Source organism: Lepidochelys olivacea (genome assembly GCF_965140295.1).
Source record: "Lepidochelys olivacea isolate rLepOli2 genome assembly, chromosome: 2".
In the NCBI taxonomy this organism is placed as follows: Eukaryota; Metazoa; Chordata; order Testudines; family Cheloniidae; genus Lepidochelys; species Lepidochelys olivacea.
This window is the reverse complement of record NC_140412.1, coordinates 11,251,594-11,279,208: the sequence shown is the minus strand read 5'-3', so window position 1 is coordinate 11,279,208 and position 27,615 is coordinate 11,251,594. Positions and strand designations below refer to the sequence as shown.

The 27,615-nt window shown below is 45.6% G+C and overlaps 1 protein-coding gene across 1 annotated transcript in view; it reads right to left on the bottom strand.

Annotated features, from left to right (window-relative positions):
* KCNK9 (potassium two pore domain channel subfamily K member 9) overlaps positions 1–23,827 on the bottom strand; it is a gene marked incomplete at both ends in the record, with an annotated part of 118,915 nt that extends 95,088 nt beyond the window's left edge. The window contains one exon of the mRNA XM_084620133.1: positions 23,251–23,827. Coding sequence (XP_084476259.1) covers positions 23,251–23,827 — 577 coding nt within the window. The remainder of the gene's footprint in view (positions 1–23,250) is intronic.
* Positions 23,828–27,615: the final 3,788 nt, after the last annotated feature.

The window sequence follows — 27,615 nt, the reverse complement described above, 5'->3', positions numbered from 1 at the left end:
TGCTATTTATTTCAGAGGAAGAAATTTTTTTACTACGATTAGCATGATAGGGTCTCTACTGCGAAGAATGAGCTGGATTCTATTCCACCTCACATACCACCAATAAAGCTGTTTCCTGCGAGCTCACTGCGGAATATTACCTGTGATGAGGGCAGAGATGGAGAGAACACAGCTTGATCTTCAGACTGAGTTTATTAGGTTGGCAGTTGGCAAAAAATTATTGACTTGTAAACTGAGCAAATTTGTTATAAAAGTCACAGAGGGGGCATAAGCATGGAATCCCATTCTGCCTTTTATACAGGCACTTCACTGAGTGTAAGCATGCTTTGGAAATAGGTATTTTCCATTCCCTTCCTTGTCGCTAAAGTTAAATTCCAATCATAAATAAGAAGCTACTTATGTGTCCATCGGTCAGTCAGATAAGGACTAGATTTTACCAAGTGCCCTCCTCTTTACCTCACCGGCGGCCTTATTGAAGTCCTTGGGCTTGAAAGCTAACTAGGAGGAAATGACTCCGTATCACAACTCATCAGAGAGAAAAAACTGTTAGGCTCCGTCCGTTGGCTGAGTCAGACTGTTGTCGCTTACTGTTTTATAATTCATGTCAGGGATAGAAAGAAAAAAAAAAAAGCACCTTGGTTACATTATCCCTTCTCACAGAACGTTGGAAAATGCATCATACTTCTTAGAACCGGCCACATCATAATGCTGGGCTCTGAAGACATACATAATAAAGTTTCTGAGTCCTCAGTCAGTGACATGTTCTGTGGGGGAACTTGCCTGCCCATCGGGCACCACGTGGCTGCTGCCATTTCAGATTCCCAGAATCCCTGTGGCTGCATTCAACGCTTTTAAAGCATCATGTGGCTCTCAAAGGCTTCTTTCATGGCTGTGAGGGTGGCCAAGGAACGTTACCTCCTAAAGCACCATAGGGCTATGAGTAACACAGAATGGTAAACATATTTGAGAAATGTGACGACTACCCTGCGGGGACTATGCTGCAATAATGGCACTTCTGTGGTGCTGGCAGCCATCACTTTTCAGCCTACCACTCACAACTAATGCAAACCTGAGTGGCTTGAACAGGAATCACCCTCCTGCAGCTTGATACAAAACTGATTTGACCCTTACATTCATTTTTCATCTTCACACACCTCTCCCATTTAGCAGAGAGGGCAAAATACCTACTGTTCCTATGAGATTTTGGCTGTGTTTGGAGTGATGTATGCAAGAGTCCTGAAGCGAGTTAGAAACATAACTGATTGTATTAAGACCTCACTCAAATGAGTGTGCTGGAGAGAAGGGATTCTGGTTCCTATGTGTCCCATAGAAAATTCACCTGCCAACCTCTCCAGCAGGATTCCTAGAATGTGTCCTCAATTCCCACTGAAACCAGATGATTAGGCCATAACCTTTCAAAGGTGTTACAAACATCACAAACCGAGGCCCAGTTTTGCTGACCTTTGAATAGCTCGGATAAGCATCTGAACTCTTGGATCCCGACCTGAGCTTTTGAACGTTACCCATCGCTACTCACAACATATTCAATATGGGCTGTTCTTCGAAATAACACACTTTGCTATACGTCACCCACCCTCCTCCCAAATACCTTACCCACCTATCAGATGGTACTTAGAGTGGCAAGGTCTATAAAAGTGTATGGGTCAGCGCTCAGGTGAAAGAAGAGAATAACCAAGGGAAATGGGTAGAGATGGAGTCAACCCAGCAACGTGGTGCAAAGGGAAAGAGTCTAATGATTGAATGACATACAGTACTTTGCATAGAGTAAGAAAAATTACATGCAGCCACTACTTTCCTGAATGGGGAAGTTGCAGGGGATGTGGGCTATACCCACTTCTCCTCAATTAGTGGTATTGTTGACTCAGCTGATCCACGCTATGCATGGATTCAATGACTATGTACCCAGTATGCTTAGAGTAGATAAGTACTGCCAAGATCTAGCACTTGGCGGTATGTGGGTGTATGGAGACCACCCCCCACCCAGCATGGATTCTTTGCTCTCTGGCCCTCTGCATAGTGGCAATGCAGTTTTCCTCTTGTGTCTGAGGCCTTCTGTGCCCGTACAGTAGATCACAGTATTTCTCCCCGTTTACAATAGGAAGAGGTTCTACTCGGCTCAGAAACCCTTTTTCGCTGGTTTGTCTGCTCTGGATTCATTTTCTTATCCTCTTTGTTCATACGATTTTATTTGGAAGATAGGCTGTTTGAGTCTAAACCATCAGGCCAGTACAGTTGTAATTATTAATTATTGGTTACTTATGATTTAAGTTTTGCCAATTAACTCACACCGTGTCATAGACATTTTGTGATGGGTGTTGTACACATTGTAACAAATCTGTGGCCACACCCGAGGGCATGCTTGTCCCTGTATTGCTCTTGGAACTTCATAGCAACAGTGGGGATGGAACCCAGATCCCCCTGCTACAAATGCACTACAAAAGAGACTCATCATTAGCATTACAGGTCTATGACACACAGCTGAGCAGTTCCAATTACATCCATATAGAGCAGTTGCATGTATACTGCCTAGCTAGTCCATTACCATACAAAGTGTGCCGTATGATGCGGGATAATACAATACAGCAGCAATTCAAAGAGTTCTACATTACGTTAATAGGCTTTTCTAACGGTTGGGGTTATTCTGAATGTTCCACCCTGCCCCATTTTCATCTGCAAATTAAACCCTCCTAGGAGAGAATAATCATATTTTTTTTTAAAAGACTGGATTGCTCTTGCACCTTGATGACAATAGAAAAATGAATTAGTTAATTTGATTAAATGGGCATTTAGGTTCCCACTTACTATTATCATTGTTATACAGTACCATCTACAGGCCCTAACCACGTACCTAGAGGCTATGCACTGTACATATGTCTGAGATAATCCCTGTCCTGAAGACTTTACCATCTGTAGAGACAGACAACGAGTAGAAGAAGGGAAATGCTATTATGCCCATTTGACAGATGAGGAACTGAGACAAAGTGAGATTATGTAATTTACGCGGTGTCGGGAAAGCTGCAGCAGAACTGAGAATTGAACTCACAACTCCTGAGTCCTGGCCCAGGGGGACTCACAAGGCCATGTGTTTTCTTTTGTTCCCTGGTGAAAGACAGGCAATCAGTTGGCAAAAGGATGGCTCTTGAACATGGCAACGTCTGAATTCCTCCCAGCATCCTTGGGAAGGAGTCCCAGGGCCTTGGGCTCCACCTTCATCTCCCTCAAATCTGAATCTAGGGTCTGGGAGTGATATTTGACAATATCAGCATATTTTATGGTTAAATCCCATGGGCATGAACGGACGGTGGCTCTGATCCTGCTTACAGGGAGATGTGGTGGCAGCGTCCACACCTGGGAGGAGAAGTAACATACACACACATAGTATATCCTGCTCTTGACACCCTGTAACTCATCCATCCCCCAAAGGGCCGATCCCTTTCCTGTCATTTGCATTTGCATTCTACCTAGCCACTTGCAATAAAACGGAAGCCGAAAGGCTGCATTAAGCCAGCCAGCAGCCTGTTGCAAAACAATGCAGAAGTTAACACAGCCTGAGATGCCAGTCACCCCTGCTATCTCCAAACAAAGGCAACAAAAAAGGTACTTGATTACTGAGTGATTTTCCTTCAGCTTTTGAATTTGCCCTAGCATCATTGGGAGCCATTGACTTTTCATGGACTTACATAGTCTGTTCTCTCTTATCAGCACCAGACCGCATGGTTCCTTGCTTGTCAGCCTGGTATTTTTGCTTTTCAACAATGTTGCTGGTAAAGCAATTAACATTTCATTTGAGTTCTTAAGTCAAGCAGGGGTAAAAGCGTTCAGAAAGAAGAGAGCTGCTTTCAGCAGGAAGGGCCATTGGAGGCACACCCTCCGACTGTTACACAGCCAAATACATCAATGGTTAGCAAAATCGACTAGGTTCACACCCAATAACTTTTGTGATAACATTTGAAAGTGAATGTAGGGCATGTAAATGGTACCAGATTGTTGGTGTTGGCAGCTGGCGTCCTCAGAACAGCTAGACCATGGGATGTAGGGGACTGTCAACCTGGGAGTCCCAACTCCCAGAGAACTTATGATCACCCTCTGCTTTTGTATATAGCTAGACAGGGTCAGGGTCATGCGTGGAGGTGCCCTGGCATTTTTCCTCAGTTGTAACTCGGGATCACAGTATAGCAAAGGTTGAGAATCCCATCCCAACCTACCCTATCCCAACCAACGGGTCTTACTTAACCCCGACCTGCATGCACCAATGTGAAGGATGAGAAAGTAACCCATTTTCCATCCTCCTTCAAACCACAGCCCCTTTACTGAAGTTGCCAAGACAGCGGGCACCATTTGAGGATGAGATGCACAGATTTGTGCCAGCCAGAACAGGGTTTTTTTGTTAATACGATGGATTTTAATATGGAGACCAGGTCACTAGGAACTGGAGTGACAGCCTCCAACTCATTCCACAGAGATTCCCAAACAATCACACACATTCACTTTTTTAGAAGCACAGATGCCTATATATACACTTAATAGCCACTTTAGTCATGGCTTGAACATGTTGAGGGGGACGGGGGAGACTAAATATTCCAATATATAATTTTCTCCTTTCGGTTTATTAGATTATACCCTCGTTTAAGAACTAACTGTTCTTTTACTGTGTGTCCTTTTGGCAACCATCTCGACCTTGTGACATGTGGGTGTGCATACTCCCCCAAATTCTCTTGCATTTGCACTGCAAGTTCAAATGAAACATCTCAGAAATTGTACTCTTGCAGACCAGGTGCAGGAGTATTTAGAGCAATTAATCACTAAAATGAAGAAAATCCAGTGACTGGCAGTGTGGAGGAAGGGAAATTGTTAACTCAGAGCACTACCGAAACGCGCTCCACATACACAATCCCTGAAGCAAGCAGCAAGGCTGCCTTAGCATTGACTCAGGAATGTCAGCAACTGAGCCCCGTACTGTTTGGGGCCGGGCTATTACTAACCTGGAAATTCTTATTCAGTGCAATCCTGTCATGAGGAGGGATTTGGGTGGCTCCTTTCAATGGGGGATGGGGGGGGGAAGGGATTCTCTTAATTTCACTCTGTGGTTGTTTTTATTACTCTAGCTTAGAGTGCTTTTTAACGTAGAGATCTCAAAGCCCACGGCAGAGGATTTAAGTATCAGTATCCCCACTTTACGAACAAAGACTCTGAAGCACTAATACATTTAGGCCATATGGTTTTAAAAGTGGCTTCTGCATTTGGGTGCTTCCATTTTTGGGTGCCCAACTTCAAACACCCAAATTGCTGAGTGCCCACAACTCTAGCTCAGGTCAACAAGCAGCATTTGGCCTTGTCTAGGAAAATTAGGACCCATAATTCACCCCCTGTATTCACCCCCAGCTCCTCCAAGGACTGCAGGAGAGGATGCTCGTGAGATATAACTCCGATGCTTTTATGACCACATCATCTAACCCTGTTCTGAGAGAGGATTGTCTTCCTGACATTTCCTGCTGTTGGGATCACCAATATAGCTCCATCACTAGTAATGATGGTAGAAGCAATGTTGTCGATCAGCCCCCAGAGTTTTAACCCCCAAGTCACCTAAAGCTCCAATAATCTGTGAACACCCGTGCAGCTGCCCACCGACGGACCCCGGTCATCAGTGGGCAAGATCAAGCCTGGGGCCTCTGGAGCTTAGTGCATGAGCCTCTACCACATGAGCTAAAAGCCTCTTCACTAAGGCTGCAGAGAAGACTCATTAACTCTCTCTAAGTGGTCTCGGTGCCACTAGATGGGACAGAACACCACACCCAGGAGGTGTGTGGGTTACAGCAGCAACTGGGGACGTTTAATAGGAAAATCAAGTCTAGTGTAGAATACTTGGGCATAAATGCCTGAGCCCTGTCCACACTGCATCTTCCCCTGTTGCCTCCGCTCCTGGAGGATGATGGGTTTTAATCTTCCTAGTGCAGAGAGAGTCTTTGGCTCACCTATGTCTCTGCCCCTTACACTTACAACATACCCTCCCCCAGCACAAGTCTGTTCACCAGTCCACATTCAGCACCTCCTAAAAACTCACCTCCACCATCTTGCCAACGAGACGCGAGGTAGAGGGAACAAACAGGTCAATAAATGACCATCAGCATGTGCATTTGCCTTACAGAATAACTACACCCCCCTCTCTTAGTCATGTGTGTCCTTTCCATTCCCTTCCCCACGCCCCCCCCCCCAACTTGTCTGTTTATGACCCTCACCTGTTGGGTCATGTTGTATTTAGTCTGTTATCTCTTTGCAGGGAACTGTGCACTGGTCCTGTAAGTCTACAGGTGCACACATCTCTGGGTGTTTGAAAAATAATTGTGGCCCTCTAAGACTCTCTGAATGAGCACTGCATCCAGATCCCTAAAGCAGAGAACTTGGCACATCAGAAACATGCAAAGAAGACAAATCTCCATTGTGCAAGGACTAGTCCTACAGGCTTTTTAATACAGGTCAGTCAAGTTATAATTGGTTCTAACTGACACTCCCAGAAGTGGTGATATTCTACACCTGCAGGCAATGGCATTCAGGTGTGAAATTCTCACTTACCATCAAACATCAAAGAAAATCAAAAAAATTACTTCCATTCTGATCATTCCAGCCACACGAATGGGTACAAGCAAAGGCAGACATATGATAAGGTGTCCAGATGTCCCAATTTTACAGGGACAGTCCCAGTATTCAGGGCTTTGTCTTATATAGGCACCTAGTACCCTCCCGCACTCCCTGTCCCAATTTTACACACTTGCTATCTGGTCACCCTAACATATGAACACCAGTAGGAAATATTTTTCCAAAAGTAAAAACAGAGCAGTGAAAATCCATCTTCCTTACCTGTCACCCTAACAATATCATCTTTTTCTCCCCATTTAAAATCCCTCACCTGGCTCCCTCATTTCCCCCATGTCATATCCAAGCTCCTTGTCATCACCTTCAACATCTTATGTGGTTCTGCCTCTGTCTTGTCTCTCATCATGTAACCCATTTCCCCACCTGCTTTGTCAATGATGTGCCAGCTGTGAATGCCTGTTTGTCTGGTTCTCCCACAAATGTCTCCACACGTTCTTTCCCACAGCTCCTTATGCACCAGAGACCTTTGTGACTTAATCTATATGGCTACACTCCCGTCTCCCGGCTAAAAAATCTGCTGCTATTATTCCACTGATGTCAGTGAAACTGGCCGGCAACAGAGTCTGCCCTCTTCTTCAAATCCCTCCTCAACACCCACCCCTACTGCGACACGCACAAGATATCTGCCTGCCAGCCAATGATGGTGAGGATCAGTAGCAGTGAGGGAGAGCTGATTTCATATATTTACATATTTAAGGAAAAAAACCACCTTTCAAATGATTTGGAACAAAGTAGCCTATGTAATGACATGAACTTATTATCGTTCCCCTTGTGCTCACTTCCCTTTCCCATCCTTTTTAACACACACTCTTGTCTCATTTCAAAAAAGGTCTAAGTCCTTCAAGGCAGCATCTTAGGATAACACTTTCCAAAGTTCCTACATGATTTAGGAGTCTAAGTCCAGTTTTCAAATGTGACTTTTGCACTTAGGAGCTTAAGCCTTATTGAAAGTCAGTGGAATGGGAGTTAGGTGCCTAAATATCTGAGGATCTGGGGCCAAAGTCGCTTGTTTTTCAAATGGGATTTGGGTTCCTAAGTCAAGCTTTTGAAAATGCTACCCTGAGTCTTGCTTTATGTAGAGACTTGCCCCTAGCATAATGGGGCCTGATTCAGATGGGGCTCTTTGGGCAATACCACATATAATAATGACAACAGATCCACGTAACCAACTAATCACTACAAGTGACAGCTGGAAAATCCCACTACGTTTAGAGTTTACTGGAGTCCATAACACTTTCAAAAGAAAAACAAGGAAACAAAGCTCTTTATCAATCTCAAAATCCAGAAATTGCTTCTCAGTACAACTAACAGATGCAGGACTGCATTGGCATGTTTACTACTTCACGCTGTTACTTGCTCAAAGCACTTCGCTATATTTACTTTTGGTTTTATTTCATCTTTCTGTCATGAAACTTTTCTGTAACCAAAATACACAGGGCCAGATTTTCTGGTCCTGCCAAGAAACACCTAACACCAGTCCAGGGTGGTGGCAAAGATGTCTTTAAGCAGACTTTTCATTCCCCGGTCCTAAGGCCATTGCTCCAGCCTTGAATGACTTTTATATTAGTTTAAGGGAAACAACAACATAAGGAAGAATGGAAGATAAGTCTCCTCTGTTACAGGAGTGATTTACAACAGAGAGATATCTGTCTGTCTGTAATTAGATATGGATATAATGCTAGCGGGTGGTACTCAAGAACACCCAGCTTTGTTCATAGGTTTTGAAGGACCGATAAAACTCGTTGTTGTGCAAGGCAAATGGCTTCTTGTGTGGAGCTCTTAACATCCTCAAAACAGAGCACACAATGTCCCTCTCCTCTAGGAACATGCCGCAACAGCTCTGCCTCAGATAACGGCCGCTGGCCTTGCACAGACAGCTGTCAGACATCAACGGTGCAATACGTAGAAAACAAAATCGTAAGTTACACAGCTACATCTGCTACACTGCTCCCTCAGCACCCTGACGCTCTGTCTAGAAACTTATCTTTCTCCCATTACCGCAGTATCTAAGCATCTCAGAATACATCTCTGAAGTGTCAGCCACACGGAGGCAACCGAGAGAGAAATTAAGTGATTTGCCCAAGGTCACACAGGAAGCCTGTGGCTGAGCCAAGGACTGAACCCCAAGTTCCTGCGTCTCAGACCTGTGCCCCAGCTACTACTAGACCATTCTTCCTGCTCAGCCCAATGTCCCTCTTACTCCATGAGCTTTGCCACCAAATGAAGTTAGTGGGAGTTTGCCTAACCAAGGATCTCAGGATATGGCCCTCAGCTTGTTGGGATCCAGGTTAGGCAACTGGCTGTGTCCATCACAGCAGCCTTTGAGTGTGCTTGGCAGCTGGAGGAGGCAATTCTATGTGGAGATGGGGGAAATCTGTTTGCAGTTGGGGAGAGACTCTGGAGGGAACCCACACTTGGGGTACTGTTCAGACGAAGGTCTGCCCTTCAGACTCTTTCCTGTAAGTCAACAGATGGAATCAAAGTGAGGTGATATTAAAAACGGACACTCCATTAGGAGCAGAGGAAAGATCAAAGAGCCTCAAGACCAATGAAGTCTCTCCCTCCCAGTGTTTCCTTGTGCACAATCATGGAAGTTACCCACAAAGAGCTGCCCCTCTGACACACTGGGCTATATACTGTTCTCCCACTCGGGTAAATCTGGAGTCACTCCCCTGAGGTCAATTGATTTACACTCACGTAAGTGAGATGGGAAGCAGAAGCACCATGCATGCAGAGCCTTCCCTTTTAGCATCTCTTTCTGAACACAGGCTCTATGGAGGTGGAGTCTAGTTGCCGAGGTTTTTATTCATGCCTCAGGCACTCTGACCAGCAGAACTTATATCAAGGACTGCAGCAGCTGGGCGGTGAAGGGCAGGCAAGAGGAGACAAAAGCCCTCTCTCTCCCCTTGAAGATTAAAGGCTGTGGGCCTACCAAAGATCCTACCGCAACTTGTAAGAAAAATGGAGCAAGTCATATTAAAAAGCTCATATATAAAAGAATATGTATGTTGTTTTAATAACACTAAGAAATGCTCCTCTGGCCTCCCCTATCATGCCTTGGAACATACACCCACAGAAAACTAAAAGGACTGAAAACCACCACAGCCCACTACTTTCAGTCTCAGGAAACCAACTGAGTGCATGATTCTAATTGTTGATGCACCTGATCCTAACAGAGAATTCATGCTCAGTCCGCCAGAGTGGAAAGACACCCACCTCTTCAAAGTCCCTGTCAATATGTGGTGCAGGAAAATCCACTGATAACGTCCCATATTAGTGATCAACGCAACACTGTACATGTAAACAAGACTCACCATTCCAAGGAGACCATGGATGGGCCCACAAGTTTGATCCATATTACTTACATACCCTATACGGTTCAGCGCCAATGGACTGCTATTTTCTTTTAACTCTAACATAACTTCCATGGAGAAGTTTTGTAGCAGACTCTCTGTGTTAATTAGCACAGTGTTAATCAGCATTGAAGGGCCAACAGGACTCTCTTGCTCCCTGGACTGACAAGGGTGTTGATGCCCCATGGAAAGGGGAGGAAAGGGAAGGGAGTGCCTTGCTTCCATCCACAGCAAATCCCTCTGGTTGATAGAAGGTTGGCTTGGACAAATTTTTCAGGAAGTCTTCCATGGCTAGAGTAGCAATGGCTGAGATGAAAGGCATGGAGTGTGAGAGAGGAGAGGAGTGAAATATATATGGGAGGGGAAATGGGGTTTCCTCAGGGTTCCACAAGGATTGAAGAGAAGCCCTCCAAGCAGAACAACAGCTCAGAAACACAAAACTTTTATAATACAAAGAACTGCCTAACCTCCCATTTGCTGCAGGAGACAGTGCCGGCTCTGTAAAATTCAGGGGGGTTGTCTTTAAAATTTAGGGTCAGTAGGCCAGATTCTGAACTCATTTACCGCAGTGTAAATCCAGAGTTCCTCCACCAGAGATTAGTGGAGTTGGGCTGGATTTACAATAAGGTAATCAAGATCAGAATCTGGCCTAGTATATCAGACATAAGAACATATTGGCATTTCAACATCACCAATGGTTATTTTGTATTCTGGAAAGAAAGTCCCCGCTTGCAGCTTTCTGAACACACCTGTGTTCTTAAAGATGCGGGTGCCTTGCCTCATCCCTGACCATCCCATATTGATGTCTCCAAAATGCCCCAGCACTCAGCAACTCCCACGATGACATCAAAGGCCAAATTTTCAAAAGAGCACAGACCCCAGCATGCATCCAATGTGCTGAGCAATTTTGCACCGGTATTGTATTAGCACCAAAAGAAGCCACTGCACATGTATCCAAAGATGAAATACATATTTAGCATATAGTGCCCTGAGTCCCATTTCCTTAACTGATCAGTAGCAATTCCAAACAAGCACATGACTTGTTAGCACAATGGTACCCCTCCATCTACATAACAAACTCACTCAGGGGGAGAAAAAAATCTACATAACCACATTTTTGAGACATACTTTAAAAACACCCTGATTCCTTCCTGGGCAAGGGCTCTTAGAGGAACTGGTTACTTCTGAATAGTAATTCAGTATCCTTCTGGACAGCAGCAGTGTTTTACCAGACCAAGGGCTGAATTCTGGCTGTTGCACATTGCAGGAGGGAAATGGAGAAATGAAGCACCTAAGCGGCAGGTACTGAAGTCCTGCACACGTAGGACTAAAGCAGGCAGTATGCTTCCAGGCGCACTACCACTGCAGGATTAGGAGGGCCAACAGCTACATTCCGTGAAAGTCAGCACTCCTCAAAAAGCCAGCCTCCAGCTTCTAGTGGATGAGAAGCAGGGTGGCATAACCTACTAGGCCATCTCTACTTTGGGGGGAGAGGAGTGCAGTCTGGCTGAGTTATCCCCAGGCTTTCTGCTAATGGACCACAAGCCCTGGCCTTTATCGCCCTCTGTGCTGGCGAGGATTCGTAAATTCCAAGGCCCCAAGGAACCATTGTGATCCTCTAATCTGACCTCCTGGATAACACAGGCCATAGAACTTCCCCAGAAGAATTCCTAGAGCAGATCTTTTAGACAAACATCCAATCTGGATTTAAATCTGTCAGTGATGGAGAATCCACCATGACCCTTGGCAAATTGTTCCAATGGTTACTGATGCTCATCATTAAAAATGTACACCTTATTTACTCAGGGGAGGAAGGGCTCCATCCCTGCCCCTCTCTTTTACCCAGACACACGGGGACACCCAAACTCTAGCCCGCAGATGGCAACTGTGCCGACCAGTACCTGCTACTTCCCAGTCAACTGTGACTGCTCTAATACATGAGGTTGACTGAACACATGCTCACAGGTGGTAAACACCCCAACTCTATTGTAGGCGAGCAAATGCATAACTGGAAGAGAGTGGTGTTCTAGAAAGACCTACCATAGAAACTCATTGTTAAGATAAGGTGGGTGAGCCTAAGAACTCATCATAAAAGGCGGAAATACTAGTACACTTACTCATGGTTAGAAGCAAATACTTCATCAAAACACCAGCGTCTTCCTAAGTAGAATAGGAGCTGTTCAAAGCCAATTTGGAGCACTGTGAGCCTCCACTGAGAGTGAGTGAAGTTGTTTTATGGGTTATAAATGGGCTCTGATGTATTTGCAAGGAGGATATTACAACAGTAGGGTCAAATTAACCTCTGGAGGAGTTAGACCAGGGATCAATATGGCCCACAGAGGGTTAGCTACTAGAAAGTAGAGGAACTGTGCATCTTAAATGAAAAGCCACATTGGGGCGGGTGTTTGAAGAAAACAAGAAAGTAGCCATTCGGCATCATCTCTAGCTATTGCTTCTCAAGCATTAAAATATCCCCCGATTTGTGCAGTGCATTCAGGAGCTGGCTCGTAATATAGCTAATTTGCCTCTGTTGGCCTATGTAAGTAGGTATCAGCTAATGCTGTTTCCTCTGACTGGCATAGTGTGGTCATTAAAGCAAATGCATTTGTAGTGAAGCCCTAGTTTTTCTGGAAAGTACCCTTTAAATAATAGCCCTTTTATTACCAGTCATGGTCTGTCTTAAGAGCAATTCATGTACTTAAGCCCTTTGCTTTCAAAGGCCAGATGCTCACATGTGTGCAGATCAGAGGCACTACATGGAAATTCAGAAACTGATATTGGACAGATATTCCCTGATAAAGTTACCATCTCCCTCCTTTTTGTGATATCTCTTACCACAGAAAGCAACATGGGAAGGGAGGCTGTGTGTGTATGTTTGTATGTATGTGTGCACATGTGTACAACTCAGATTCCCTAAGACATCAGTGAACACATCTTCAGAAGTATTTTGGTCAAATTCTACCCTCAAATGCCTGTAAGCAGTTCCTGGACATTAATTCAAAGCCAAAATGTGTCCCTTGCACAAGGCAGAAGGAAGGAGAACTTATTGTTTCAACTATTTGTTGCCTGAAATGAGTTTTATCTCATTTTAACAATAATTGTTCAAAGGTGCAGAAGCTAAAAACCTCCCAGAGAAAATCCGCCTTTGGTACCATCTGTAACAAGGTGCACAGTGGTTCATGTATTTTCAAGAAGAGCGTTGGATGTGAGAGATGGGCAACCCCTTTCAAATACAGTAAGAATCTCTCCTCTGCAAAACCTTGGCCCTAACTCAAACCAAAACCAAACTGAGCTTCTTTTGGGTTCAGACATAGTTGATTAACATTTATGTCCCTTATTTTTAGAGCCCAAATACCACTGAAAGGACATTCCTACACAAGCAGAAGCAGGAAGTACCAGAAATCTCACAAGGAAGCATATTCACAAGATGTTTGGACAGTTCAGAGCAACATCAGAGAAATATTGAGACTTCAAGGTTCTTCCCTAATGCAAACTTCCAAAGCTGAGAAGGTCAACTACCACTACTTCATGGAAGGTCTTATAATATTTCAGATACAGTAGCTTTATATTCGTGGCCTGTTGTATTCCACAACACTAGAGTTAAATTCTGCTACAATGTCCCTAGTTTCTGCAACAGACTTCATTTAAATTCCAAACTGGAGCTTTCATGAATTGTTGCAATTATTATTACTACATGCACCACTGTCTTGCTCTAGATGAAATCAGGCCTGCTCCCCTGTGTACCACAGACCCCATACGGTTAACAGCTAATGGGGATTCTCCTTTAGCTCAGGTGGTAAAGGGTGTGCTGTTGAAGCAGATGAGACAAAATCTATCCCTGCTGCCCTGGCAAATTTCCATCATAACATACAGCAAAGTGACAACTGCAAAGTTCCTCTGTGGCCATAGATTTGTTAAAATATTGCCTTTGTATCACAACTTCCATGGCAACAGACTGTGATGACTTAAACGTTGGACTAGGACATTGCTGCTAGATGCAGCTAAAAGACAAGGTAGGTTGTGGGGGATAAAGCATGCCGCCACCTGGACCTCAAATGTCTTCGTAGTAGAATAATGGAGACATACAGAAAACTGCTGGCACCACCAATTGCCTCGAGAATAGAATTTTTGTCTCCAATTTCCCTTCAATATGAGCTTTAAGAATTTCCACAGGTTGAGGGACCAGCACCATTTGCCGTGATCTGACCTCTTGTACTATACAATTAGCTGCTGGGGTTTAATTCGTCACTCTGTGTATTATCATTCTCAGGAAAAACACGCCTTTCCAAAGAGGCTGCCACATTTAGCAAAAAGAGCTATCATTTTCAATGATGGCAGAGCCTAAGAGACCATCTGCTGCCTGTCATATCCCTATAACCCCACTGTGAGCGTTCTCCTCTGCAAGATGCTCTTCTCGGTTGTGCTGCTTCAGGATGACCCAGGAATCAAGTCACAGGACAATATAAAATTATTTCCCTCTTAATCACCCTAACAAGTAACAAATACGTACATGCCCCTTCACGGGGAGTTGTCATCCATTGTAATGCCCTCATCATCTCAATAACACAAGCATTTAAAAAAAATCGAGAGAGAGCCTATCACCCCTGAACCAACTGAGTGTTGCATAAGCCTGCTGTGGCAATCTGCCCGACATTAAAAAAATGTTTATGTAATTCTGCAAAAAAAAAAAAATGCCAAGCAACTTGGAGGGGTGTTTTCTTTCCGGAAGCAGAAAGTGCAGATCAAGCTTTTAAAAAAAAAATCCACTCTCTCAGCTGATCAGATGAGGATGTTAACAGTCAGGCAATGGGGAAAGAACGCATCATATTTTTTTAAAGCAACTGCAAAAATAAGCATCAAAGCTCTTCTTGCAGGTGTCTCTCTGTCGAAAGTTGACTATGTAGCTTAATCCCCCACTCCTTGGAAAAAGGTTCACGCTAATCCTAGCTGTAAACTCCAAAGACAACATAAGCTCAACCTCAGCAAACCACATATGTTTCTTTGTTGTTTTTTTGGGGGGGTGGGGTGGGGGAAGTGCATCTGAAAACGGCACTTGTACAGCAAGAAGTCATAACAACAGGTCAATAAATTGCTTGTGTTCCCTTCTTTTAATGTCTGTTATTTGCTTTACACTACAGAGAATTCTCTAGGAGTTTGACTGCTACTGAATGTGACTCCTTGGATCATGGAATGCATGTTGAATAAGGACCTGATCCAAAGCCCACAGAACTAAATAGGAGTCTTTCACTGGCTTCAGGGGGCTTTAAGTGAGGCCCTAAATTTCCAGACTCCTAGGATCCAGGTAATATAAGCATAGGGTGCCACCGATGATCTACTACATACAATGAACATCTGCTGTTCAACCTGTTAGATCAAGTCAGAAGCAGAGAAGACTATAACTGATTAGCTCTGCATCACCAGCAGATGTCTTTGATGGCTAACTTGCATTAGGGGGAAGATGGAGAATTCATCCAGCCACAACCATAACAAAGGTGGGGATTTTCAATAAAAGTCACCTAGCTCTTTAAGCTTTCTTTTGAAGATCCCTCCCCAAAATAATAATAAAACAGAATAGTACATGCCCAGCTCTATATAATATGGCTGTATTTCCACGCACAGATTCTGCTGCTATCCAGAACCATGAGACCCAAGTTAGAGAAGCTTGTTTATAATACCACGAACCCACAACGAATGTATGCCTTTGGTATATCCACATTCAGGGGAGGTACTATTTACCTGCATATAAACTAGGAAAGCCTGTGTGGTGTTGTGGTACCATGAAAAACAACTAAATATCAAGGCCCTAAAATTGAGACATCCCTCAAAATGCAACCCAGGAAAATTTCTAATGAAGGGTTTGGGGGGTTTTTTTGAATGATTCACAAACAAAACTGGACTTTGAATGAAAAAGGCCTTTGAAAACATATATTTAACTGTGACAAAAAATGTTGACATTAAAGATTCATCATGTTTTCCAAGCCCCCACCCCACAATAGATTAAGAGATAAAATAGGATAACACATACTGACTATGCTATTGAGATATAAAAATGAAGAACTGTTAAATGGTAAGATTAAGGGCTTTGTTAGCTAGATATTAATAAACTGTAATTATGTATAAGGAACGAGTATAGATAAGGTAACACTTCGGCCAAAGTGTTGCCTGGCATGAGTGATTTGTTTAAAATGACGTTATTGTTGGCGAGATAAGTAATATGTCATGCCAGAAGATGTAAGTAAGACCTACACAAACATGTAATGATAAATATAAAACACACTTTGTCTGGAAAGGCTCAGGAACAGAGTGACTTAGAACGACGTGACCCAAAAAGTGAAAAACCAGCAGGAAAAATGCAGAAGTTGGGTCAATGAAGGCTGCACATACATCATGTACGGGATACTTAAAAAAACCCAGGGGTGATGTGCTAAAAGTTGATTGGATAAAGATTAAGTAATCTGTAATGTAGAAATGTATAAAACACCTAAGTGAACAAGGCCCAGATTGGAAAAAACACGGATGCAGAAAGTGAAGGAATGGGACTGAAGGACCAGACCAAGGGATCAGAGAAGGCAATGGCCACCATGGAATGTAAAAGAACTTCCCATGCCGAGAATGTGGTAACTTGGGCCCATTTACCTATTCCATCTTGTCTGTTATTTGCTGGCATCAATAAATTTGTCTGACAATAATTCTGTCTGAAATTGTACAAATAAAGGCAAAAATTGATTAAGCCTAAATCAGGTGGATTTAGGAGACAGTTTCACACTTTCACCTCCAGCCGTGGTTTGGAGGCATAAGAACAGGTTTGGGAGCCAGCTCATCTCCAGTTCCCCTCCTGGCTCTGCTACTGAAGCAGTGTGTGACTTTAAGAAAGTCACTTAAGCTTCCTATCTCTCAATTGAGGAGATTTTTTACAGGATTTACCAGTCCCACAGAAGTGCTGTGAGGGTTAATTACTGAAAGTTTGTATAGCACTTTGAACATGCAAGGTAATATATGATGTTTGTTATTCATGTTACAATAAAGCATTGACCACATCCATCAATGTTTACCAAACAATGGACCCCACCATAAGGGAGTGAGCTCCTCCTCTAGGGAGCCAGCGTCCTCAACTCCTACTGCCTTTGACAGGAGTTAAAGACACTTAGTTCCTTGCATGAAGCAAGGATCAGATGAAATAAAAACAATGGGCTTGGTCAAGGGCTGTCTTTCCATTGGATAACTTTCCTTTGGCTCAAGTCCTGTATGCACAGGAGCCTGATTCTGATCCCACTGAAATCAATTAAGTTTTGCTTTTAATTTCAATGGGATCAAGAACAGGTCCATGGTTAAATCAACCATGAGCTGTCTCTTGAGCTTCTTTTTCTCCTCCCGTATTTTTCTTCCTCCCCGCTTCTTTTATCTTACCCATCAATGCCTCTGCTCCTTCTCTTCTCCCCCTTCTTTTTCCTTCCTTTACACCAGCTTGATAGTTTGTTCATTTGTTTAATTGATTTCCATCACAAAAGGTGCACACTCTGATTTATACTGTGATTTTGTTTTGGCATTGCTTAGTTATTGCAGAAAGTGAAGTACGGGCGTACAAACACAGACACTTATAAGCCATTCCTAGGAAAGGTGCACAAGGAATTCATACACTTGATGTGGGAATAGAAAAATAACCGAGGAGTATATTCAATGACTATACAAGAGAGAAAAACAGAAAGTGTCACTTAAAAGATTGTGGGCTTTCTTTCTACATGGGAAAAAAAATGTACTGAACAGGAACGGCCCCAGCCATTTTGCCAGACAGGGCGGAAAACATTTTCACCCCTCCCCATCCCCAGTGACCAAGCCAAAAAAAAGAAGAAGCCCCAACCACAGCCAACATATCAGTGGATTAAAAGAAAGAGGAAAAAAAACTTGCAGAGGTATAAAGCCCCTTGGAAGATGGCACCCAGGGTGGCTGCCCTGCTTGCCTGCCCCTAGAACTGACCCTGAGCCCAAGGAGCATCAGAGTTTGCAAAAAATAGAAAAACGAAGAAAGAAGTGAAGAAAAATTAAAAGGAACAGAAAGGCAAGGAGAAGCAAGAGAAAGGACACCAAATGCTAAATAATAATAATTATATCAGTCACCCATTTTTCAGATTTGTATCAAAGAGGTCTGGGGACAACTATCACCAAAGAGTGGCTAAGGGACTTTTGGGTGTTTCAGAAACCCAACTGCAGCCTATTATTGTATATATAACTTGGGTATGTTATCCTGGGCAAACGTGGTTTAAGATCAATCTAAATTACATTTCAGCCTTCTTCGGAAACCGTTTTAAAATGGGTCCTGCTAACGTGACTGTAGCAGGAGTGTGGACAGGATATAACTATGAAAAAAACATTTTTCCTTTAAGAGACTGAAGAATTGTCTCTAAAAACATGTTAACCAAGTTGTGAACCAGCCACATTAGCAGAGAACTATTTTTAAATGGTTTCATGCAGTTGGAAATATAGTATAGATAGGCCTTTTAAGATTCACTGAACCTATTCTACAGTTGTACAGATACCTGGAGTACTACACTGTGGCTGACTTAGCATGTTTGTGTACAATGTGATCATATCCACAGAGTTCTGAAAGGTGGCTGACCTCCTCTTTATTATGAAGGTGCAATCGACAGAGACTACAAGTCTCAGCATCTAATACTTTGGGCCAGATCTTTCTGGCATGAATTAGCAGAGTTTCATTGACTTCATTGGAACTATGCCCATTTGTACCACAAGTACATGTGGCCCTCCTTCTTGATCTGAGTGTATTAAAGAGGAGAGTGGCTCCAATCTGCTCTGTTTTATTTAAATTTGATATGGCCTTCATGCTGATGGCAAGTTGCTGATGCAGCCGTTGGCTGACCAAAGCATGGATTTCTTTGTTCTCTCACTTCCAAGACCTTTCCATACAAGGATCGCAATGCACTTGACAAAAATTAAGCAAACAAATCTTACCCATCCTTCTGCGATAGGTATTATGCCCATTTTACATATGTGTAAATTGAGGCATAGAGAGGGTAAATAACTTAAATGCTGTCCTGAACGGAAATGCATTTAAGCATGTGTTTAGCTACTTTCTTAAATCTGGGGCCAAACTCTCTGTGAAGCAGCTATCTGTTGTTTGCAAAGAATCCCTATCAGTGGGAACATCATATACTGGGTATTGCAGATACTGTACAGCATTCTCCAAAAACACCACATCTCTGTGGATCAGAGTGTTTCAATCTCTTCTCACAGTAGGCTATGGACTGAGTTCAAAGAGTCAGAAAGTCAGAAAGCTAGAAAACCAGCTCTTTTGAGACTCCCACTGCACTTCACATGCCATGTCTGCATTCAGCTCTCATTACTTTATGCAATCACTTCTTTTTTCCAAAAAAAAAAAGAACATCCTCAATCTGTTCATAGCTTTAGTTCATTTTAGGGCAACAAACAGCTTTCAGTTCTTTACAATCCACACAAGCCTTCAGAAATATTCAGTGTTTACTAGAACTCTGTAGTGTTAAATCAAGTATGACTATCACCCTTAAAAGCCTAAATGATGGAGTCGTAGCTATACTAATAACATATTTTGACAGTGTCACCACCTGCCTAAGTAAAACAGTTTACTCACCACTGTAAACCTGGAAGATGGAGTCACAAGTTACCAGAATTTCTTTTCAAAAGTTGGCATTGTTATTCGTAATACCCAGACTCTTGATTTACTCAATGGTATAAACTACAGTGTACCATTTCAGAGATAAACAGCTGGAAGGAATACCAGATTCATTCACTCACTCTCTCTCTCATATCCTCTTGGCCTGATAGCTGGAAGTGGATGGGAGCTGATATTAACGCATACTGAAGTGAGAAGAATCCTGAATAAAATCAGTAAGTGTTAAGAGCCATGAGTGTCTGATTACTTCCTTTGACCACGTGAAAACTTTCTCATAATTCTAACATGATGAAAACATCAATAAAAAGGATGTTTCTATTCTGCCACTGGATTTTAAGAATAGGGTTACAGAAAATTGTGATGTTTGCTCTTGCTAATTCCTTGCTAGAGATATTAGAAAACAGAAGTAAAATAATCTTCCCAAATTCAGTTTACAATATCTCCTGGGTACAGAATAAAAATCCTCTTTCCATTTACTTGATCCTCTCAGATTCCTTTATTTAGAAATGGGATTGAGAAGCTACGCAGACCATAACTACGACTGCAAGCCAATAAAAATAAAATGATCTAGAGAATACAAAATGAAAAAGTTGGCTAAATCTTACTACTGCACCTGACTTGGAAGGTTTTTAATTATTTATACTTCAGTTAAAATAGATCTTTAATGATCTATACTTAAGATGAAATCATGAGCTGGGTTTCTTTTTATTGTGGAGTCAAAATTTGGCAAAATGTGGATACTGCAGGACATTTGCTGCAGGGAGCTGTCCAATTCAGCACCATATTTGTACAGTAGACATTCAAAATGAAGCTCAAAAATACAAGTCAATCCTGCTTTCATTTGGGTCCTTTTTCTACATAAATTGTCTCTACCAGGCTGAGATAGTAATTGTGATCATCAAAGCTAATTTTACAGGGGCATTTAATGACTGGGCCTTCTTCGTTAACACTGTATGTGTTTCTTGAATTCTACCTGGAAGGTTTTGAAGGAAGAATGAGATGTGCATGCAAGCAACGTGTGCAAGTTTAGAATGAAAACAGGAATAGCAACAGAAGATTAACCTGAACAGTTAATATTCCTGCACAATCTAAGAAACAATACAATAGAGGGAAAATGCTTTGGTATTTCCTTTCCAGGCCCAAGAACTTCTTAAGTAGATAAAAATTTAAAATGAGAAGCTTTTTACTGGAAAATTAATCTTTTTGGATGAACCAGTAATTTATCCACACTATTTCATCCACTCTAATTTTTTACAGACAATTGTTATAAAAGATAACATCACTGGGCAGCTTATGTTTTGAATGGATTATGTGAAAGACAGTAGAAGAAAAGTGCCTTTAGTAAGACAGATATAGTAACTAATTTATTAATAAACTTTTGGAATAGTGATTACTTATCCTGCCAGAGAATACACTTATAAATACTTGTTAAGGTATCTCTACATTGTGTCTTTCCACTGCATTGTTTCTTCCAGCACTTAACTACTGCTATAGATATTGTAATGTTAAAAGAATGCTGACCTCCCAAAGTGCCTCAGCCCACTGACAAGAATGGGTACATGTCCAAGGCTATTGATTTTCTTAAATGTATCTAAACTCTTCATTTTAGAAAACACCTAAGCATCCTGTAACTGACATTGTTGACTTAATAAACTTCAGCCTTCATTTTAGCAAAAGAAATTGGACTCTTCTGTATTTTTCATTAAGTCATTTCTATTGTACCTGAAAGGAAAACATCCATCCAACTTTCCTCAACTTTGGAAACAAAAGCAAATTTGGGTTTGTTTCCAGGCAAAAAAAAAAAAACAAAAAAAACCCACACATTTACAACCCTTCATACCCATCACCAGCATAGCTTAGTGACAGTGAAAATATTTAACTGTTGTTTACAGCAGGCACACAATATACAGTAAGTCATATAATAATCCATGTGGACAAGATACTTCAATGTTTTAATAAGGCACAAATAAAAACTAAAAGATGCAAAATTGGGGAGAAGAAATCCCACTGAACAAAACAGGAATCTAGTTCTAGCTTTATAGAGTGTACACAATAATGGTCTGTTGTATGGCCTCATATGAAATATTTATGTTTTCTATTCATAAAAAGATGTCTGGCAATGGAAAAAAAAAACTAATCAAAAAATCTCATCACCTCCATAAAGAGAACTAGGCTTCACACTGTCAGATGATCTTTCAAAGAAAATGATTCACTGCCCCAGGTAAGAAAGTCAAAATACAGATGTAAGTAAACACTTTTTCCTGACAGCTCAAAGGAGAGTGGATTGGATATTCTGCTGAAAACTGACAGTATCTTCAGGTGGTAATGTGCAAATTTGTTGTAACAAGCCCTAAACAGTCAAAAGATAGTGTCTGCCTTTATTAACAACAGTAAGCTGGTCTTTCATGTCCTGTTCAATATAATGCACTATCAACCATTCACTGAGCTGAAGTGACCTTCTCGGATCTCCACAGATGTTAAAGAGGAACATGTCCTGTGAGGACATATTAGCTGCCTCATTAAATGCAGCCTATTTAGTATAAAACCAGTAACGATGTAAACACCATCCAGACCAAAGCAACGGTTTTAGACATTGTTTTGTCTGTAGATTGCCCTCTACCTACTTGTTTTTATTTCAGGAAACAAAACTTTGTTTGGAACATGCAGTTTTACTGGAGTGAAATACAGAACTGCAAAATAGCCCTTAGCTTCGTCAACATATTGTCACTTGACAGCCTCTGGAAACGTCACGTTGAAGTGGAGTAATGAATAAGGGCGAGGGATCGCCTTTATGTTTGTTTAATTGTTTACCCCCCCCCCCCAAATGCAGGCTCGGGTGTGACACACTACTGTGGCCTGTCCAAGCACCAGTCACTGCAATTGCAAAATAAAATTTCAGGAAAATAAGGGTCGTGAACAAGACAGGCACGGATAGAAACTACAACTGTATTCAGCGTCTCCTAGCACAGCACCCACCCCTACCAACGCAGTTTGCAAATAGAGAGAGAGAACTTTTCCCATGACTAAATGAAGACTTATGATTAGCTGATGCAGGCTTCACTGCCATCATCCTCAAAGAGCGATTTGCGTGAGTGTCCCCCCTAAGTCTCTGAAGCTTGCAAGTGAAGGAGTGCCCAGGGTACAGTTAAGTCGCCAAGCCAGGAGTTGCAGAGCAGAATGGGTTGCACATCCCAGCCACCTGCCTTGAAGTTCCCGAGCAGAGTTTTAGCATTTATTATCCTTCTCCTCCCCTTCCCGAGAGAGAGCATGACTCTAGCTTGGCAGTCAACGCCAGCCCCCTTTCTACCCCCTCACCCAACTTCAGACACACTTTCCAGGTGCAACAGGACAAAGCCTGCGTCTTGGGGTGACGGGTGGGGGACACCTCAAAGCCCCTGGAAACAACACTAGCTACCCACCACAGGGATAGGGAGGGGAAGGGGTCCTGAGCGACTTGTGTCCTGTTTAACCCTTTGCACCCAGCAGCCCCAGCCCTGGGAGCCCCTGGCATCACTCGGCCAGGCCAGGGAGCGTGCGGGACCGGGCAGTCCGGGCACTCACCGATAGTCGTGATGACCGTGATGGCAAAGTAGAAGGAGCCCGCGAATTTCCACTGGACCCCGGCCCGGTGGGGCTCGGACTGCATGATGACCAGCTCCAGCTGCCGGTAGTCCTCGCTGGTGATGTTGTACTTCCCTTTGAGCCGGATCTCCTCGGCTTTGAGCTTCTCCTCCTCCCGCAACTCGTTGTCGGACTCCAGGGCATCAAAGACGGCGGCCCCGACCAGGAGGTAGGTGAACGTGCAGATGATCAGGGACAGGGTCCGCACGTTCTGCCTCTTCATGGCCGCCAGCAAGGGGCGAGTGAGGGGACCATGTCCCCCCCTGGCCGTCCGGGGATCCGACAGGGTGCAGCAGCCGCAGCCGGCGGGGGGGAGCTGCAGGCAGCAGGGGGGCAGCCGCAGGGGGCGGCGGCGGCTCCCAAGGCTCCGGGGCGGCAGCTCCCCGCCTCCCTGCTCGGGCTCCTGGGAGGAAGACAGGCACAGGAGGCTGCTGGAGCGCCTGGACCAGGTGCCCGGCAGCCGGGAAACTCTGCGCAGGACCTGCCCAAACCAAGCCGTCCCAGTGCGCAGGGCCATCCACAGCACCCCCTTAGCGCCTGCAAACCAGCGCCTCCCTCCCCGCTGCCTCCAGGAGTGGGCTGGGGGGGGGGGGAGACGAGCCCCACCGTCCTGGGGAAGGAGGAGGGGAGGACCAGTCCTGGAGTGCTGGCGAGGAGAGGCTGAGCAGCGCGGGAGGCGGGGGTGCCAGGCGGGGAAGGGCCGGGGGAGCCACCCAGCAGCAAGGCAGACGCGGTGCGAGGGGAGGCTGGGTTTCTTCTTCTACTACTACAAGTTTCTGTACTCAGGCTGGCGAGGGGGAGGGGAGAAGGGAGGGGGAGGGAGGGGGTTAGGGAGCAGCATCCCCCGCGGAGCTGCCGCCCGGGAGGAAGGGGAATCGCTTCTGGAGGAAAGGCTGGAGGGTCCGCAGCGCCGATCACGCCAGCTGTGCCCGGGAGGTGGGGCAGAGGCTTGCCCGGGACCGTCCCACTCCAGCGGCTGCGTGCGGGGAGGAGGCGTGAGAGGAGCCCTCAAGGGCAGGCTGGCGCAAGGCACCCCGGCGCCAGGGCTGGAGAGGCCAGCCCCAGGCGGCGGGTGCCGGTCCTCTGCCCAGACCGGATCGGAGCGATACTCCAGCCCCAGAGCACGCCCCGGGCACTCACAGGGCTCCGCTGGGTTTCATCGCGGGGACCAACTTCTCTTAAAAAATGAATTGTGCCTAGCTAAAGGACTCAAACCGGGCGCTTTGCGGCCTCGGCCCTCAGCCGCTCCCCGCGGAAAGAGCCAGGCTGAAGTCAGGTGGCTGGAGACAGCCGATGCTCGCGAAGAAGATCTGGAAGTCCAGCCCGACTATGAAGGAGACCGTGTCAGACGTTAGCCTGTGAGTTTTCGGCAGCATACCCAGAAAGCTGGCTTTCCTTGCTGGGGGGTGGGGGGGAGGAACAAACTCGGGGGTGCAGCTTCCTTCCTGGGTTCAAACCATCAGAGTAACGCACCGGCGGGCAGGAGGGTCCCCTGGGCCACGGAGCGGGGCACAAAAAGCCGAGGCGTTGCCCAGGGTGGACGAAATCAGCAGCCCACCTGGCCGGGGTGGCGGCGGGGACAGGCTCGGAGCAGACACAAGCCCATCAACCCGTCTGGCCCATGGAGGTGAAGCATCGGATCCCAGGGACGCTCATTCCATCCTTTCTGCTGAGGGCAGGAGAAGACACCGAACCCGTCACCCGAAAACACCAGCGGAGCGAGGGGTGTCGCCCCCTCCCAGCCAGACCCCAAAACGGCCACTCGCTCCCGCTCCTGCCCCGCTGGGTTTCTTGGACCGATGCCCTTTTAAAAAGAGCAATTCTCCGCCTCCTCCCAAGCACTTGACAGCATCTCAGGGAAAATCAAGCCACTGCTCCGAAGCATGTCTCTCGCTCCAGGCAGGCAGGGGGAACAGGTCCCAGGCTCACCAACCTGCGGTGGCTTTTGTGAGCTGCTGGGGTGGGTTTTCCCCCTATTAACCCGCTCCTTCCCGAGGCACTTTTTATGCTCCCCCTCCCCCGCCGCTCTGCGCCCACCCTGCCTGCAAGAGGCTGGAGCGATGTGTTGCTCCCCTTGGCTCTCTCCTGCCTTGCACCACCGCATGCGACTCGCTCCCGCTGGCTCTGTCCCCTCCCCGCCCCGGGTCCCCTCCCCCGCTGTGGCCACTCCCAGCCTCCTCCTACTATGCTCAGCCTAGCGGGGTTTTGCTGGGAGCCACGCACCACGTGGGGCAGGTTTTCCAGGCGCGCTCCCTTCCTTCTTTCACCCTGGCCATCTTCCCGGGGGGGGGGGGGGCAGAAGCAGCAGAAAGGGAGGAGTGGGGGGAGACCCAGCTCTTGCTTCCCTTCCAGACTGCGCTGGATGGAGACGACGCTTTAGATCTTTGCCATGCGCTGGGGCCAGGAGTGAAACCAGTTTCAAACGCGCGCCGCAAAGTTCTCTGCTCCGCGCAGCTGTTGCTAAGCGGCGTTGAGACCACATTCCCCCCCCCCCCCTCCAGCCCTGCTTTTCTGGGCTAGCTCTCGCCGGACGGGCTCGGCGTCTCTCCCCCCGCCCCGCTCCGCTCCGCTCCTTTGCTCAGGTGTGTCACCCTCAATTCCTCACCCCAGGGGCCCCCGTGGACGGCGGGGCTGATCGCTCTACCTAGGGAGGCGGGACCGGTCACCTGCAGCAGGTAAACCGGGCACTGAACAAAGCAGAAGTTACCCGCTAGGTGTGTCCCCCCCGCCCCCCCGCGTGGTGGTAATTGCGGGGGGGGCAGCCGGCGGAATCACAGGGCACACCCCAAATCAGACCTCGCGGGGCGCTTGGGCCATATCACGGGCGGCGCGCTGGGTGAAATAAGCCCCTTCGGTAAATACAGGGGCTCAGAGGAGCCGGCTGTTGGTGGTGGTTAAATAAAGCAAACCCGGTTATAGACCCCGGGGCCGCGCTGCGATTAGCGCAATTATGAATCATGACCGGGCGTGGCTGCCCACGGCCCTTTGCCAGGCGCTGGGAGGAGCCGGGATCTTGCGGGGTGGCTCAGCACTTGCCCTCATGTGGAGCTGATTGGACCCAGCCTCTCTCTCCCACTGGCACTTCCCTTTCCAAGGGGCACCCAGCAGGGAGGCAGATGCCACTTGGCTGCTGCCCTCTGCCCAACGGGGAGGGCACATGTCACCCTAGAATCAGAGTATCAGGGTTGGAAGGGACCTCAGGAGGTCATCTAGTCCAACCCCCCACTAAATCATCCCATCTACTCGAAGGCCATTTTTTGCAGCGCAGATGGGTTCTGGGGCCATCACTCAGTCCAGCTGCTAGCCAGAGAGGCAGGGTGGGCTTGTGAAGAAAGCCCTGGGCTGGGGTGCAGGCAGTGCTTGGCCTTGCTGCAGACTCCCTGTATGCCCCCTGGGGAACCCAAACTCTTCCTGCCTTGGAGCCCCATATCACACTACTTCACAGCACCCGCTCAGCCCAGGGCGGTTGGGATTTTCAAAGGCAGGCAAGGGAATGAGTTGATCACAGGGAGTGGAGTGCCTAATTTATTTAGGGAAACTCTTCAGGACAGGGACTCTCTCACACTGTGTTTGCATGGCCCCTCGTACAATGGAGTTTTGATCCAGACCGGGTCCTCTAGGTGCTACCCTAATCCAAATAAATAACCACCACCCTATTTATTCAAGGCTGACAAGGTCCCATACACAAAGACAGAGTTGGTCAGGGGATAAAGAGAAGAAGCTCTACCACTGCAGTGTGCTATATGGTTTTAATGTTGATTTTCATTTACTTAAAGGCATGGTGATGATGCTCATCGCAGATATTCACGAATGAGGCTTCACAGTGTTCCAGGTTTCTGGATACAGGCAAGTCAGTATGAGATTTCCAAAAGCTTGGGGCATTCTGAAAATCCTGCTATTCTTACATGGCTGAGGCAGGTTTATTTTAGTATGTCTGATTTAGGGCCAGAGCCTGAGGTGTTCACTCAAGTCAAACTCCCCTTGATTTCAATGGAGACTCTGGAATTTGGGCCTTAGGATGTAAGGCTGGGATTTTCAGAAGAGTGTAAGGGAGTTAGGTGCCCAATTCTCATTGAAATCCAATGGGAGCTGGACACCAAACTCCTGCAGGATCCTTTCAGAGTCCCAGCCTATGTTCCCAAAACCTTGTCTTCCTCAGTGCTTCCACAGTAACTAGGACATTGTGTGGCTCAATGGATGATGACCAAGATTTTCAAAAGTGACTAGTGATTTTGGATGCTCACATCTGAGACAATGTGTTAAGCACCCATCCTCTGAAAATCAGGCCCTTGTAAGGTGTCTCAA